The 17,203-nt window shown below is 46.4% G+C and overlaps 1 protein-coding gene and 1 pseudogene across 6 annotated transcripts in view; both read left to right on the top strand.

Moving 5' to 3' along the window:
* CLUAP1 (clusterin associated protein 1) overlaps window positions 1-17,203 on the top strand; it is a 31,108-nt gene continuing 13,905 nt past the window's right edge. For 2 of the 6 annotated variants that reach the window (XM_027526835.1, XM_027526832.1), the window contains exons 1-7: window positions 2-534; window positions 3,195-3,306; window positions 4,343-4,427; window positions 6,579-6,758; window positions 9,716-9,811; window positions 11,993-12,076; window positions 16,953-17,086. In XM_027526835.1, coding sequence (XP_027382636.1) covers window positions 513-534; window positions 3,195-3,306; window positions 4,343-4,427; window positions 6,579-6,758; window positions 9,716-9,811; window positions 11,993-12,076; window positions 16,953-17,086 — 713 coding nt within the window. In that variant the 5' untranslated portion in view covers window positions 2-512. Of the gene's footprint in view, window positions 535-572; window positions 969-3,194; window positions 3,307-4,342; window positions 4,428-6,578; window positions 6,759-9,715; window positions 9,812-11,992; window positions 12,077-16,952; window positions 17,087-17,203 lie in introns of those variants that run through there. The other 4 variants (XM_027526836.1, XM_027526834.1, XM_027526833.1 and 1 more) reach the window with 3 other exon arrangements.
* On the top strand, window positions 4,448-6,559 carry LOC113883259 (annotated as a pseudogene).

The raw sequence follows: 17,203 nt of genomic DNA, 5'->3' as shown, positions 1-17,203 counted from the left end.
ACTCGCCGCCCCTCGGTCCGCTCTGGCTTTCACCTTGCAGTCCGTGGCCTCAACTGCTTCCCGCTGCAGGCGCTTCGGATGCGGGCGCGGCCAGCCATTTTACACATGCCAGAGAAAAGAGTGCCGGGCGTAGGACTCAAAAGGGAGACCTGGCTTCGTGATATCGTGTACATCCTGTCTGGAGGAATTTAGGCGGGAATGAAAAGTAGTATGTAGACCGCCTTGCACAGGCACTTAGGTGCTCAGAGCGTGTCGGCCAGTGCAAATATCTGCAAAGTGTGTGAAGGGAACTTTGACGCCGCACCCGCTTCCTCAGCGTCGCGTTTTATGCCGCCTGCCGGCTGCCTTCGCTCCGGCACATACAAAGCATGCGCACAGGGCCCGGTCTGCTTTGCTTCCAGTCTTTTTGGCCCCGGCTGCGCGCCGTCGGGGACTCCGTGCGTTGCCATAGAAACCCAGGAGGGCTAAGGAGCTAGCCGTAGAGACTTCGGGATCCTGGGCACTTGAGCGCCATGTCTTTCCGTGATCTCCGCAGTAAGGCATCCCTGCCCTATGTGACCTGCGGTCCTCCCGAGACTCGGGGCTTCGGTCCCCGGCTTCCTGTCCGAGCCCCGCCGAGGCTCTCGCGCCGAAGTCCCCCTCCGGGGCCTCTGCAATCAGGGGCGCCCCTGACCCGAGCCGCCCCCCGCCAGGCTGAGCGCCCCAGTCTGTCTCATAGCGCTTTCTGCTATGATGGGAGGCTGTGGATGTGTATGCGGCCAGTGCGGCTGAGGAACCGAAGTTTTAATTTTATGTAATTTTAATTGATTTGGGTCTGTTCGCTACTGTATTGCAAAACACCGTTTTCCAAAGCGACCAATTTTGAGCTGGGTTAGCTTAGAGTTCCGAGAAGCGAACAAGAGAATCCAAGAGGGGGCTGGTGAATAATGATTGAGGCTAAAATTTTTCGAGTTTTTGTGATCTGTCAGGTAGTTGATTACTGTCTTGTGTGTGTCCATCATTTCATTTACTCCTCTGAACAGCAGTTCTCTTATGTTTAGGCGAGGAAATGGGCACAGAGACGTCAGGTCCCTCGGTCAGGGGACATAGGTGGTAAGAGCTGGCGCTGGAGTGTGAAATCGTGTTGTCTAACTTCCAAAGCCTGCACCCTTTCTAAAAGGGGCTGGTGAGGAGAAGGGAACCCAAGTACCTTTGCAAAGAGCGTGGGGAAGTGGAAAAATGTGGATTACAGAACTAGTTATCACCGCTCTGGGGAACATCTGTTACAAAGCAAATATTTTACATTTAATATTTTACTTTAGTCCTCACTGTTACAGTGAGGTGAGTCATTCCTGGATGGAATACTTTAGGCAGGGAGATGAAATAGCTGCTTTAGATCATACAGCTAGAACTGGGTGGAAATCAGGATCAAAACGTGGGACTGTGTGAATCAATCTCTTGCCTTTTATATGCTATCGTTTTCTGAATCTGAAGCAGTTCAGGGAACTGGCCCCACCTGCACAGGTGTAGCAGGTGTTGCCAATCGGTGTGATTTGCTGCTGCTGCTAAGTCACTTCAGTCGTGTCCGACTCTGTGCGACCCCATAGACGCAGCTCACCAGGCTCCTCCATCCATGGGATTCTCCAGGCAAGAGTATTGGAGTGGGGTGCCATTGCCTTCTCTGGTGTGATTTGAGGGGCCTCTTTAAGGCCAATTTTCTAATAGTTGCCAGTGCCTGAAATTTCCCCATTAAAGATTACTCCTTTCAGTTGTGAAGGGCTCTATAATGTAAATATATAGGAAGAGGCATCACAGTTTATTGATGCCTACTAGCACTGTTGTGCGGAGAAGGCAATGGCACCCCACTCCAGTACTCTTGCCTGGAAAATCCCATGGACGGAGAAGCCTAGTAGGCTGCAGTCCATGGGGTCGCTGAGGGTTGGACACGACTGAGCGACTTCACTTTCACTTTTCACTTTGATGCATTGGAGAAGGAAATGGCAACCCACTCCAGTGTGCTTGCCTGGAGAACCCCAGGGATGGGGGAGCCTGGTGGGCTGCCGTCTCTGGGGTTGCACAGAGTAGGACACGACTGAAGCGACTTAGCAGCAGCACTGTTGTGTGAATCTCTCCCCTCTGGGACTTGGACATTCTTGGAGACCTTATGTTGTAGAGACATGTTTCTCCTCCCTGCCAGCCTTCTACTAAGGGACACTGAATGGAGTTGTTTTGGAAAAAGCGTACAAAAGGATTTCTGAACGTTTTTTACCTTAAATGAATGCCTGCTTTAGGCAGTTCATGATAAGAATCTTACTTGTCTCCTTTTGATGATGATACTGCAGAATTAACAGAATTTGGCTACTACTTAGTAAGAGGAAGTGTTTAGGCCTCACCATATGGTGGGAGGGCTGCTGCTTTAGTTTCCATTCCTCTATTTAAATATACCCCCAAACAATGGCAGAGGCCCTCTGCTGCTCTTTCTGCTGCTTATACTTTCTCTTCTGTTGTCTGGTGAAATTCAGCCTAATCTCCAATGACCAGGTAGCTTATTGTGAATGTCATTGGGACATTTTGAATATCCACCTTCAAGAAGAGTGAAGACAGACATTATTTAGTTAGAAGCATTCTTGGCACATCATGGGAACTAAAAGGATGTTATTTGCAAGTCTTGCTTAAAACTTAGTGATTGCAGTATTAAGAACAAGTGTTAGTATTACTGTTCCTTAGTCTGTTTCATAGTACAGCCAAGTTTTGCTCTGTAGTTCAATCATTCTCTTGAACATCCATCTAAGTAACACAAAGACATCAATTTTACCTTACCACCATCACCTCCGCAAAAAAAAAAGGTTAACATTTTAAAATATTTTTCTTTATGGCATTTGGTAAGACCAGATATTTCTCATTTTGACTACTGAAGAGAAAGATAGCCAGGAGATAATTGAGATACCCAAAAGAGAAATTAAATTCACAGGCAATTCCTAAACCGTATTTCAACGTAGTTTCCAGTTCTCCCATTGAACTCAAATAAACATTTTTCAGGAAGCAGGTTAGCCATTTTATCTCCTTTTTGTTTTTCTCTTAGAGAGTTGATAAATAGTCCATAAACATGTCAGTAGGTTGGGAGTAAGAAGAGAAAAACGAAGGAAGTATCTGCTGATAAGTAGCTGATATTTGAGGAGGAGCTGACGACACTGTGTTTTTTTTACCTTGGACAGATTTTACAGAGATGATGAGAGCCTTGGGATACCCTCGACACATTTCCATGGAAAACTTCCGCACCCCAAATTTTGGGCTTGTATCTGAAGTGCTTCTCTGGCTTGTGAAAAGGTTAGAACCGGGCACTTTACTATGGTTTAAGAATAGATTCGAGATGTTATTCATTAGCCATCTAGAAAATGGATACTTCTGTGAAGCAAAAGGAAAAGTTCAACAAAATTTGACAGGCTAGGCTGTAACCTGTTAAAAGTCAGATGAGTGTTAAGGAGTGCTGTGGGAAAGGGAGTGTACCAGGAGGTGGTAAAAGACTGTCTCAGCAGGAAGCTGACAGGGGTGCTGGTCCACACTCGTCATCCCCTCACTTCATCAGGGATCGACAGGACCTCCTCACACATCGTGCTGAGTATCTGGCTTAGGATTGGCAAACTTTTTACTAAGGAGATGATCAAGATTTTAGGCATTGCAGGCTACATAAGATCTCTGTCAGGCTTCCTTGTGTTTTATTGTTTATTGCCCTTTAAAAATGTAAAAACCTTTCTTAGCTTGCGAGCTGTACAGGAGAAGGCTGAGGGCTGCAGGCTGCTGACCCCGGCATGTCATCAGTAACTCGAAGAAAGGACCTCTGGCCCCGCTGCTGAGTCAAGGGCTGTCAGCCAGAGTAATAGTTCTGGATATTTTAATTAAACTTTGCTGTCTGATATAGATTCAATTTTGTAAGCCCCAGATTTGGTTTTTGAAATTTGAAAAGACCCTGATGCTGGGAAAGATTAAAGGCAAAGGAGAAGGGGATGACAGAAGATGACACGGTTGGATGGCATCACTGACTCGATGGGCATCCATCGAGTTTGAGTAAGTTCTGAGAGTTGGTGATGAACAGGGAGGCCTGACATGCTGCAGTCCATGGGGTCTCAAAGAGTTGAACACGACTGAGCAACTGAACTGAAACCTATTTTTTGGTGACGATTTGTTCTCTTGGTTGTTTGGTATTTTGTGTTGCTTTTGAGGTCTTTCTTACTCTTACTGCCTTAGCTGGGGAGTCAGAGAGCTTCCTGTTACAGATCCACTGAACTCCCAGTTTACTTTCTGTTTTTTGAACTTTCAGCTTAATTAACTTGTGTCTTTCTCTGTCTCTCTGTCTCTACGATAGGTACGAACCTCAGAATGACATCCCTTCTGATGTCGAGACTGAACAAGACCGAGTTTTCTTCATTAAGGCAATTGCCCAGTTCATGGTGAGTTCAGTTTTTTGATGGAGTTGTAAAATTAAATGCATCGGAAGGAGATGGAGCCTAATTAGAGCTACTTTCAGCTTTCTTAACACTCTCCATTACCAGATTTCTGTGGAGCCATTTTTAAAATTTTAAACAATTTTTACTACACAAAGGTTATCACATAATTGGATAGTTCTCTACTGTGTATACGATTATTTTTACTCTCCTCAGAAAGGCTGCTTCTTAACGTCTCATCTGGTGATGGCCAGCACTATCTGTGGAGTCATTTTACCAACAACGTTTTCTGAATTCTTTGTTTTTAACTCATGATTTGTTAAGAATGTGAGAGTCCCGTGAGGCACCGGGGGTGGCAGTATACAGGGTAGTTGTCTCAGGGGGGCAGTGAGAGAAAAGGGTTAGCCATGTCGCCTTTGACCAGAAAGGCGGTCAGCACTGCGAAAGCCCCAAGGCCATTCATCCTACGGTCAGGCTGTTATCGACGGGACACATTTCAGGTCTGCTAGATCTAGGTGTGCGCCCTGCAGGTGGACAGCGTCGGCCAGAGAGGGGTGGCAGAAGAGGCTGAGCATGCTCTGACAAACGTGGGTGAAATCCCCGGAGCAGGAGGCTGTGACTTCACAAATGTAAAAACAGCTGTTCGGCCGACTGACATAAATGACTTCCATACTGTCAATGACACCTACAAATAATTTTTCCAGGGTAGCTTTTCTATAAGAGAAGGTTCGCAGGTTGCTTTGCCCAAAGGAAGCTGTTTTGAGATTGAAGCAGTAGCTGTCCAAGGGCCTCTCGTGACATCACTCCCAGTAATGGGCCCAGTGTTATTTAGTCTGAAATGTTAATAATGTTTTTAAATTAACATCTTAATTTTTTATAATCTTTGTTGGAAAGCATAAGGTTGACTGAAATATATGAAGTTATTACGGAAATACCATATGATAAGAGGAATTGAACATGAAGGCTAATGATAAATCGAGTTACTGATGTTATAAATTACACTTATGTAACATTTGTATTACTGGATAGAGGAAAAGAGACACATGTTACATAGTTACTTAGATAAATAAAAGTAAAGGAAAATAAAGTAGGAAAGATGAGTTACTGTTTCTGAGAAATAATAAAGAACACACCTAATTCAGTTAAGCTCTATTAATTTAGTGATGTGGAGTATTTATTTCTCATGTCAGATACTATATCCTTCTGCTTTTACTTAATAAAATTATATACATTTGAATGGTAGATCTAAAGGAGAAGAAAGTGGACCAAAATTTTGTACAGATATTTTTCTTTTTGAGAGGTTAAGAAAGTAAAGTGATAGTTTATTTAAGTAAAGATACACTCTCAGAAGGAGAGCAGACAGGTGAAGGACTGCTGCTAGATAATACTTTTCTAATGTCATTAAAATAGCATGCAGATTTTTTAAAGAATTTTATTTACTTGTTTTGAATAGTCAATATATTTTATGGCTCAAAAAAATTTTTTTAAATCATGAAACAATATAGAGTAAAATGACTTTCTGTTCTGTCTGCCATCAGCCCAGTTCCATTCCCAGTAATCACTGTTTTTAATATTCCTCAGTTTCTTTAGGCATATTTAAGCAAATAGGATATATACTCTTTTTCCTTCCTTTTACACCAGTGGTGGCATACTCTACACCTCTGTTTAGAATCTTGTCTTTATGTAATAGTATATTTTGGAGAACTTTTCAAATAAAGACAGAATTTCTTCATCTCTCTTACACCTGAGTAGTGTTGCTTGCCTGTTTATACCATAAGTTGTATAATTTATACAGGTTGGCATTTAGGTTGTTGGTAACTTTTGTGCTTAGAAACAGTGCTGTAACAGATAACCTGTACACGCAGTTTTGTTTGTGACAATGTATATTCCTATCATAAGTTCTTAGGATTGGAGTTTCTTAGTCAGAAGATAGGTGCATTTATCATCTTGTTGTCATTTACCAAATTGCTTTTCATCAGGATTGTACCAGGCTGTGTACCCACTCACTATATAAGAGTGACTTGAAAGTTGGACTCTTAATATGCTTTGGTTATGTACCAATTGTTGGCAGAGACATTTTCAAATGACCTACATGGGCTTTGGTTTAATTTTACCTGGAAAGGATCTTAAACTTTTTTTTTTTTTGCCTGAAAATAGGCCACCAAGGCACATATAAAACTCAATACCAAGAAGCTTTATCAGGCAGACGGGTACGCAGTGAAAGAACTGCTGAAGATCACGTCTGTCCTTTACAACGCTATGAAGACCAAAGGTATGGAGGGCTCTAAACGAGCAGAGGAAGACGTCAGCAAGTTCAAGTTTGATCTTGGCTCCAAGGTGAGGACAGTGCAGGGCTTGTAGTGAGAGATGGGATGTTTATTTCTCAGACTCAGAACTGGAACATAGCAATACAGGAGCACCCCTTTCCTTACTCCCTGACTGAGGGCCGTTTGTCAGTTTTGAGCTCACTAATCAGCATTGCTTTTTAATTTTTCAAAAACTTAATTTGTTTGTCCCTGTTGGGTCTCAGGTGTGGCACAGGGGATCATCGCTGTGGCAAGCAGGGTCTGCAATTGTGCTGCACGGACTCTCTAGTTGTGGCACTTGGGCTCCAGAGCTCATGGGCTCAGTTGCAGCATGCGGGGTTAGTTGCTCCACAGCCTGTGGGATCTTAGTGCGCCCACTAGGGATCAAACCTGCATTGCTTGCATTGCAAGGCAGATTCTCTTAACCACTGAACCACCAGGGAAGACCCAGTTTTGTGCTTGTCAGCATTTGGATCAAAGCAGAAGGGACACTAAATTCAGCTATTTATGTTCAAGTGCTGGGGGTACAGGCGTGAGCAAGCACAGGCTCCTCAGTTCCTGCGGCTCCGCTGGGGGAGCCAGACTGAACTGCACAGCAGAAGGAGCGGCATGTCAGATGGGCTGAACGGGTGATGGATGGTGAAGAGGGAGGGGCTGAGGTGCTGGAAAAAGTGAAAGTGAAGTCGCTCATCGTGTCCGACTCTGCGACCCTGTGACTGCAGCCCACCAGCCTCCTCTGCCCATGGGATTCTCCAGGCAAGAATACTGGAGTGGGTTGCCATTTCCTTCTCCAGGGGATCTTCCCGACCCAGGGATAGAACCCAGGTCTCCCGCATTGCAGGCAGACGCTTTAACCTCTGAGCCACCAGGGAAGCCCTGGTGCTGGGGGAGGGCCTTAAATTGGGAGATAGGACAGCCTCAGGGACTGCGTGATGTCTCAGCGAAGATCTGAAGGAGGGAAGGAGCAAGCTGTCAGTGGAGGGTGTGTTGTGTGTGTGTGAGGAAATGCGAGGGGGGCCATGTGATGAGAGCTGGGAGGGGAGGCTGCCACAGGCCCTGGGGTCCCTGGAAAGCCACTGCCAAGACTTTGAGGTGGAAAGTGGTCGAGTTTTGAGCAGAGAAGTCCATCATTTGAAGCCTCATATTAAAAGGATCACTGTGGTTGCTGGATTGAGTCAGACTGAGTATGGAGGCAAAGGTGGGAGCAGAGAGACCTATGAGAAAGCCCGAGGTGATGGTGCCTGTGACTTTGAGCGGCCAGTGAGCGCTCAGCTGAGTTTGGGGAGAGTGGGAGCTGTGAGGTGTCGGAGGACTCAGTTAAAGCAATAAGCCAAACGTGAAAGCTGTGTCTTTAATCACTAGCTGTTGTGGTGTAAGCAAGGGGCTAGAGCCAGAGGGAGTGTCGACTCCCTGTTTCATAGAACTGCTCTGGCAGTTTTAACGGCCCCCCCGCCACACCAAGGTGTGGGAGGCTCCGAGTGGGAACGTGGTGGGGACTGAATGGGGGAGAGGGTCATCAGGTGTTTGCCCTGCCTTCCCAAGTCAGGTCGGCAGAGGCACTGAAGAGGACCCGGGCCCAAGGCCTTGGATAAAGAGACCTAGGGTGCAGATCTTCTTAATAAGAACATGACTGGCCAGAGGGCCCGGGTCCTTGACTGCAGCTCTGTTCAGAGGCTGCAGGGCACTGGTGCTGGGGGCAGCTTGCCCCAGGAGGCAAAAGGTTGAGCGAAAGTGGACGCTATAAGGAAGGTCTGAAACGGCTCTGCCGAGTCACCCTTCCTGTGCTGGTGGATGTGGCCTGTGCCACGCGGCACGGTGGCCACTAGCCACGTATCACCAGTACAACCCAGGAACTGAGTTTAAGTTTTACTTAATTTTAAATGGTTTAACATTAAAACTGGCATGTGATTGGTGGGCATGTGTTAGATGTCACAGCTCTAGAGTGTGGGTATGAGTTCCCGCCAGGATGGGGTTGCCATCCGCTGAAACAGAGGAGAGTTCGGAAGGAGCAGGTCTGGCAGGAAAGATGAGGAGTTTGGTTTGGGACGTTGCCTTTGCAGCACCTCTGAAGTGTCCTAGTGGAGACATGGAGCCTCAACTCGTAGCTTGGATCTCAGCATCTGAGCCAGGAGCTTGTGGGGAGTGTGAGGGGAAGAGGTTGAGGGGCTGAACTCTGCTGATTCCAGTACTGAGAAGTGGAGAGGGGTGGTGAGAAGACTCCCACAGGGGAAGCCGGAAGCTCGCTGCTGGTGGAAGCAGAGTCCTGAGGACTAGGAACCGGACGAGTCGCCCACTGTGAGTGAAAAAGGAGCGTTGTTGCAGGTGGCTTGAAAAGGCGGTGGGAGTTCGTTGACTGGGGGAACGGGGAGAGACCAGAACTGGGAAATACTTGGCTCTTTGGAAATGTAGCACATTCACGGAGGAGGCTGCAGCATGCATACCCTGAGAGAGAAGCTTTCCCCGGGCTGCGTGCTCAGTCGTCCTCACCATCCTCACGGCAGAGCCTTGTGGCGGCGGCTCTGCTGTGAGCGCTTTGGGCCAGTGAGCTCCTCTGAAGCCTCGGTGGCCTGTGGAGTGCCCCCTGAACATGTTCAGGGTGAACACAGGGCCTCAGGGCTGCACAGGACTGTGTCCTCAGGCTGCCCCTCCTCTGCTCACCCCGCCGCTGCCAGAGCCCCTCATTGTGGGAGGCGTGCCAGCCTTACACCCCCACACACCTCCTCTTGCAGAGTGCATTTGACTTGACATTGGGGTTTTCAGAGAGACCCAGGGGGCCTGGAATTGATATAATTTGTGCTTAGATCAGTGTCTCCTAAACTGGTGTCTTGGGAGCTCTCGTCTATGGGGTGTAAGTATGTCTCGGGGAAAACACGTTCTATAGTTAGATAAGTATTCTGACTGGAGGAGGCAATGATAGGAACAGATTGGTTCTTTCTGCATGCTGAAAACCTGTTAATGAAGTTTCTGTTTTTGATATCTTCCTTCTAGATTGCAGATTTAAAAGCAGCAAGGCAGCTTGCTTCTGAAATCACTTCCAAAGGAGCGTCTCTGTATGACTTGCTGGGCAAGGAGGTGGAGCTGAGGGTGAGTGGTGTTCAGATACCTCCGTTACCTCCCTAATTACCTCCTCAGCTGAGCAGACTTCCAGGGTTTCTTTTCCAATTAGCTTTTTTCCTGTTCTCTTGGTTTCATTAAACAGTACCTGATAAAATGAGGTACTTTGCAGGAAAGTACAATCCATGAGCTGCAGTTCCTCCTCCTGGTGGGCTCGCGTCTGTTTCTGATGCCTTTGGCATCTGGTTCAGGAATGGCACACGTGTGCCGTGTTGCCTCAGCTCTCCCTCTTGTTCCTGTAGCAGACTTTATTGATCACAATGCTTTCGCCCCGGTGCCCTCAGCCTCGGCGTGCTTCCCAACAAAACGCTCCTCCAGCCTGTGGCTCCCGAATCTCGTTGCCCAGTGGAATCACCTGGGGATCTTTACAAACTGCTGGTTTCTGGCTTCCATGTTGATGTCACTGGTACAGAATGTGACTTGGGCATCAGGAGTTTTAAGTCTCCTGGGTGGTTCTAACACTTAATCAGTTTGGGAGCCAGTCACTAATCTAGGCAGTCAGTTGAAGTTGATGTTACAGTTGAAATTTATTTGCAGTCTTTATTTTAGCCCCTGTCAGTCAAGGTGGATGCTCTGTCCTCTGTGTTTAAGGAGCTGTTGAAGAGTGGGTTCCTAAAACGCCCTTGAAGCTCCTATAGAGCTTTTAAATCACCCGACATCCAGGTCGTCCCCTGGACCAGTGGATTGAAATGTCTGCAAGTGAGAGCCAGATTTTTGAAGCTCTGCAGGTGATCCCAGTGTGCAGCAGAGTTTGGGAGCTAGCTACTGGTTGAAGAAGAAATGGGAGTGTTGGTTCTTACCTGTGAGGATTTATGGCATTGCAGCCTATGGGCGCACATCTGATATTTCTGAATTAGATGCGTTTAGTTGGCTGCATCCCCGTCAGGTGTGCCATCCGTGGCTGCTCTCACTGCCTCGCCCGTGTCCTGGCATTGCTGTCTCAGTGTGATGGTATTGTTCCTTTCTGCCCTAGAAGCAGACTGCATGCGGGGACTTGGTGCCGGCTCACCATCCCGGCTCTGGATGCATTGCCACCTGGTGCCGTGTGGTTGGCAGAACAAACCTGCCAGTGGTGTTTGACAGCTGGTTTACATAAGCAGCGAGGCAGTTCCAGGCATCCCGTGTTTTCTGTTGATAGTGCGGTGAATGTGTGTCATCCCGTGTTTTCTGTTGATAGTGCGGTGAATGTGTGTCTGATCGTGTTCCTTGCAGACCCAGAGATGAGAGCTGGTCACTCGCTGTTCACCAGCAGAGTTTCCTGGCTTTCGTTATGAGGCTTCACCAGGATTCCGAGGGGCTCTTTCCACGCCAGCCTGTAGTGAATTGACGAAGCAGTCAGAGGCTGAGCTGTTGCCGTGGAGCCATGAGGCCCTGAGTGTCCGACTTGTCGAATTCTGTGTAGTTGTGATCCGCAGAAGCTCCCATCCGGTACACTCAGCAGACGTTCCCCGAGGGCCGACTCCAGCCTCAGACCGGGAGGCTCTGTTCTGTGTCCTTGAGGTCGTGTCCCTGTGCTCAGTGGCACTCCCCGGCGGGGGGACAAAGTGCACCGCGGACTGAAAGAAGCACAGGGCAGGGTTTGAGGAGGTGCTCCCGGAACCCCATAACCGCACGCAGTTAAAGCTCCAGCTTTCAGAACTGTCCCGTACTGACATGATAGGTGCAGATGCCCCCCGTGACGGTTAGTGGCCAGTGCCGGGGCAGGGCCGCGTGGACTCTTCTCACTGGGCACAGTTGTCAGTGATAAGCAGCTTAGAGGGCCGTGAGCATAAGGAAGACAGTGCAGGCTGGCGGAGGACTCAGACAGGAAGTTCAGTTGCACTTGGTTTGGGGTCTCTGAATGGAATGCAGGTAAAGAAGCAGATTTGGAGAGAAAAGATTCTGAGTGGTGAGTTCAGCTTCCCATGGTGTTGGGGTCCTGGGGGCCCATAGCTGAAGAGTGGGGCCTTGAGCTCTGGAGAGAGGTCAGATTGGCAGAGAGTCATAGACGATACTTGTAGGAGGTGACGGCAGGAGTGTTGCTGCATAGGAGACCCACGTCATAATGAAACTTTGAGAACTAGTCCATAAGCCATATCTAGAGCTGGGAATTGGTTTTGAGAATTCCTCTTCTAAAAAAAAAATTTTTTTTCGTTTCATTGTTTCTTATAGGAACTGAGAACAGAAGCAGTTGCCAGACCTCTGGAAATAAATGAGACTGAAAAAGTGATGAGAATTGCAATAAAAGATATTCTGGTAAGATTACTTGTATTTAAAGTTTTTGTGCCTAGAACTGGAAAATAGTGAGTTCCTGGTTTTACAGGACAGAACAAGCTGGGCCTCATAACAAAGATTGAACGTGTTAGTGGGGAAGTGAAAAATTTAGAGCATGTTCTGGAATAGCTAGGTGATTTACTGTTATCTTCCCCTTGTTATTGTTTTCGTGTTACTAAAATTTTGTCAGTTTTATTAATTTAATAATTCTCTTAAAATTTTCAGTAAATACTGTTTTATGGACTCTTCACAACTTATTTAACCATTTCCTCACTGTTGGGCATCTAGATTATTTCTAGGTTATCTTAATTCTAAACACTGAATAAATAGAATGATCATCATCCTTTACTAATCATCCATGGTTAGTTATTATAAGCTCATTGCATCTGAATCATTCATTTGGAAGGCAGATAGTGACAGAAACTCAGACTACTTGGGCTTGAACCCTGCCCTGTGTGACGTCAGGCAGGTTTCTTAACCTTTCTGTGCCTTACTTTCCTCATCCATAAAACAGTCCCTGCCATGTGGGGTCCTCATGGGCATTCATTATGACAGTCTGTCATACAGAGACTCTGGTACATAGTAGGTATTCAGTCATTATTCAGTTCAGTTCAGTCACTCAGTCATGTCCGACTCTTCGCGACCCCATGAATCGCAGCACGCCAGGCCTCCCTGTCCATCACCAACTCCCAGAGTTCACTCAAACCCACGTCCATCGAGTCGGTGATGCCATCCAGCCATCTCATCCTCTGTCGTCCCCTTTTCCTCCTGCCCCCAATCCCTCCCAGCATCAGAGTCTTTTCCAATGAGTCAACTCTTTGCATGAGGCGGCCAAAGTACTGGAGTTTCAGCTTTAGCATCATTCCTTCCAAAGAAATCCCAGGGCTGATCTCCTTCAGAATGGACTGGTTGGATCTCCTTGCAGTCCAAGGGACTCTCAAGAGGCTTCTCCAACACCACAGTTCAAAAGCATCAATTCTTCGGCACTCAGCCTTCTTCACAGTCCAACTCTCACATCCATACACGACCACAGGAAAAATCATAGCCTTGACTAGACGGACCTTTGTTGGCAAAGTAATGTCTCTGCTTTTGAATATGCTATCTAGGTTGGTCATAACTTTCCTTCCAAGGAGTAAGCGTCTTTTAATTTCATGGCTGCAGTCACCATCTGCAGTGATTTTGGAGCCCCCAAAAATAAAGTCTGACACTGTTTCCACTGTTTCCCCATCTATTTCCCATGAAGTGATGGGACCAGATGCCATGATCTTCGTTTTCTGAGTGTTGAGCTTTAAGCCCACTTTCTCACTCTCCACTTTCATTATTAGAGGTTCATTTTACTCAGTATACAGAGATGAGGGGCCTTACATAAATTAGGAGTAGTTATAAAACAAAATTTGCTGAGAGTTGTACAGAACTCCAAGATGGATAGGTTTTTATAGTCCTCTTGTCATGTAACAGTGACACTCCCTGGTCAGCTCAGCACAGAGAGGCAGAGCCTCAGCAGCGGGGGAGGTGTGGGGCAGCCCAGACGGAGACAGTTCCATATCGGCAACTTGACCAAATGAGGGAATATATTAAAGATGCGGGAGCCAAGGTTCTCACCATTGGAGACGGGGTTACTGATATGGAAAGGGAAAAAATTAGAGCAAACCCTGACATAGGTGTTGATTGACAGTTAAATGCATTTCAATATAGATAGATAGTTATGGGAATGAATCTTATGTACACATACCTTATGTATGACATATTATGTACATAGGCATGCATACCCACACACGCATTCATGTTTCTTAGCCCCAAGGACACCTAGCCCCCAGATCTTGGTTTCTAAATGCCATTGGGCTCTAAAGGGAAGCAGGGCTCTTGGGAGAAATGGCTGATTCCAGAGCTGGGAGAAGAAAATACAAGGTCTTCTGCCAGAAAGCACGAAGTACTCAAAGAATGTGAAAGGGACACAGAAGCCAGCCTGAATGAGCTTCCCCCAGCCACATCAGAGACAGGTTAAGTGTCAAAATAAATACAGTAATGGATTATAGACCGTTGGATGAATGCTCACAGGTATAAAAGGTAAATGAATACATTGCAAACTGATGAAAAGCAGATTTTTACATGGTTTCAAAGTAGCTCCCTACAAGATACTCATTAATTTAGAAGAGAGTGATATATGAGTAGCTTGACAGACATTCCCTTAATCCAACGATCAGGGTGAACATCTTCCATGATGGAGCAGGTCAGAATAACGCGTGCCTGTTGAAAGGCAGGGGGCGGTGATAATCTGTGCTGTTCTGCTAAGGGTGCATCATCTGAAGCTAATTAGATGAAGGCAGGTTGAGGGGCATTCTGAAGTGCCCTGGCCCCTATTCTTCAGCAGTGGAAAGGCCCTGAACTTCCAGGAGAGGCTGAGGAGCTGTCCAGACCCAAGGATACCAGGTAGACCTGGTGACTGAATGAATGCCCAGGGTCACTCCTGTCTGCTATTGAGGCCTTCAGTGGGTTGTGGGTTGGATGAGGTTGTGCGTCAGGGTTCGTCTTCTGTCTGGATGTATAGGAGGAAGTCCTTATTGCAGGAAATACACATTAAAGTATTTAGAAGTGATGGAGCATCAAGTCAGCGGCTCACTCTCATCTAAGTCAGGGAAAAATGCTTTGTATTATACTTGAGCTCTTTGTAAGTTTGTAATTGTTAATATAAAACAAAATTTTAATGATAATATTTTTGTGCTTGTGAGTGTTCTGGCTGAATCAAGTTAACATGGCATAAATGTGCCTTTTCTACTAAGTGTATTAACAATGAGGGCGGCCTGTTGAGGCTGCCGAATGAGGGCACAGTTCATTTCTTGGTGAAAATCTCTTAAGGTGTCTTTTCATTGTTGGAAAATATCCATAATATTTGATAATTCAAAAAAAATGAAACAACCTGGAAACTTAAAAGGGATTATAAAATATAGGCCATTTATTTTAAAAAGAGCCTTTTTAAAAAATATATATTTATTTGGCTGAGCTGGGTCTTAGTTGCAGCATGTGGGATCTTAGTTTCTTTTTTTTTTTTATTTTAATAATTAAAAATAAAAAAAATCCTGAACCCTCCTCCCTCCTCCCTCCCCACACCATCCCTCTGGGTCGTCCCAGTGCACCAGCCCCAAGCATCCAGCATCGTGCATTGAACCTGGACTGGCATCTCGTTTCATACATGACATTTCACATGTTTCAATGCCATTCTCCCAAATCTTCCCACCCTCTCCCTCTCCCACAGAGTCCATAAGCCTGTTCTATACATCAGTGTCTCTTTTGCTGTCTCGTATACAGGGTTATCGTTACCATCTTTCTAAATTCCATATATATGTGTTAGTATACTGTATTGGTGTTTTTCCTTCTGGCTTACTTCACTCTGTATAATAGGCTCCAGTTTCATCCACCTCATTAGAACCTCATTAGAACCATCCATCAGCAGATGAATGGATAAGAAAGCTGTGGTACATATACACAATGGAGTATTACTCAGCCATCAAAAAGAATACATTTGAATCAGTTCTAATGAGGGGATCTTAGTTTCTGCATGTGGGATCTAGTCCCCTGACCAGGAATCGAACCTGGGCCTCCTGCATTGGGAGCAAAGAGTCTTAGCCACTGGATGACCAGGAACGTCCCAGAACCTTTTAAAAAACTTTACTTTTGAGGTCAGATAGATGATTCACTAGGTTTTAATCTGACTGATTTACAGAAGTGTTGCCATTAGCTTGAGTAGTTTGTTCAAAACGGAGACCCACTTCGTCTTCCTCTGAGAGTAAACTCGGATCCCTGCTTGGGCTTTGTGAGTACCTTCAACAAGTTAGTGGCATGAGATTCGTCTTCATGAAGGCACCTTGGAAATGGTTAGTGAAGTTAGACAAAAAAAATTAAGCCATAAATTATCAATGAAAGGGACTGCTTCCAAGTGTGTGCCGACTCTTGAGAGTCGTGGAATGTGTCTAGTCTCCTTAGGCAGTTTCTCTGGACCACATAGCATTTCAGGGGCCTGCAGGTAAACAGACTATGCTATGCGAAGTCGCTTCAGTCGTGTCCGACTGTGTGACCCCACAGACGGCAGCCCACCAGGCTCCTCCGTCCATTGGATTTGCTAGGCAAGAATACTGGAGTGGGTTGCCATTGCCTTTTCTGGTAAACAGACTACACGTGTAAATTCTAAGGAGATCAAACCAGTCAATTCTAAAGGAAATCAACCCTGAATTAGAAGTAGTGATGCTGAAGCTGAAGCTCCAGTACTTTGGCCACCTGATGGGAAGAGCCAACTGATTGGAAAAGACCCTGATGCTGGGAAAGATGGAAAGCAAAAGAAGGGGGTGGCAGAGGATGATATGGTTGGATGGCATTATTGACTCAATGGACATGAATCTGAGCAAACTCCAGGGAAGTGAAGCTAAGATAAAGCTTGTTTGTGCATCTGTTCTGTAAGTCAGTTCTTTGTAGCTTGGGAGAAGCCTGAACCAGGTAGATGAAGGCGGACCATCACCTGCAGGTGAGGTGTAACCATCTCAACAGGTGAGCCGACAGGTCTCAGGCTCTGCATAGGATACTTTCCTACGCAAGATTCTTTCCACCTGCATTCGTTTCCCTGGGCAGAAACACCTTCTCATGGAAGAAAAATGGATACTTTTTTTCCTGGGCCTCTGTGATGTTCCTCCTGGAAATAGTGGGTTAAGTGAGCGATGGCTCGGGGGAGGGTTTGATCTGTTTGCTTCCCTTTGTTTCTGTTTCCCGAGGTCTTGCTGGGCCTGAGGAGTTGAGAAGCCCCTCTCTTTCAGAGTCGGGTCGAGGTCCTTTACTGGACCTTGTCTCCTTCATTTCCTGTTAAATGTAGGCACAGGTTCAGAAGACAAAAGACCTGCTCAATAATGTGGCCTCTGACGAAGCTAACTTAGAAGCCAAAATCGAAAAGAGGAAATTAGAGCTGGAAAGAAATCGGAAGCGACTGCAGACTCTGCAGAGCGTCAGGTAGGTGTGAACACCGGCGCGTGAGTGGAGGGCTGCCCCTGGAAGTCAGAGCAGACCGAGGGAGTGTGCGGCCAGTGGCGTTAGCCTTTCAGGCCGTGGGACGCCTCTGCTGCAGAA

This window comes from Bos indicus x Bos taurus, chromosome 25, assembly GCF_003369695.1.
Source record: "Bos indicus x Bos taurus breed Angus x Brahman F1 hybrid chromosome 25, Bos_hybrid_MaternalHap_v2.0, whole genome shotgun sequence".
In the NCBI taxonomy this organism is placed as follows: Eukaryota; Metazoa; Chordata; class Mammalia; order Artiodactyla; family Bovidae; genus Bos; species Bos indicus x Bos taurus.
Note: the sequence above shows the minus strand (reverse complement) of the source record. Positions and strands in the feature narration are given on the sequence as shown.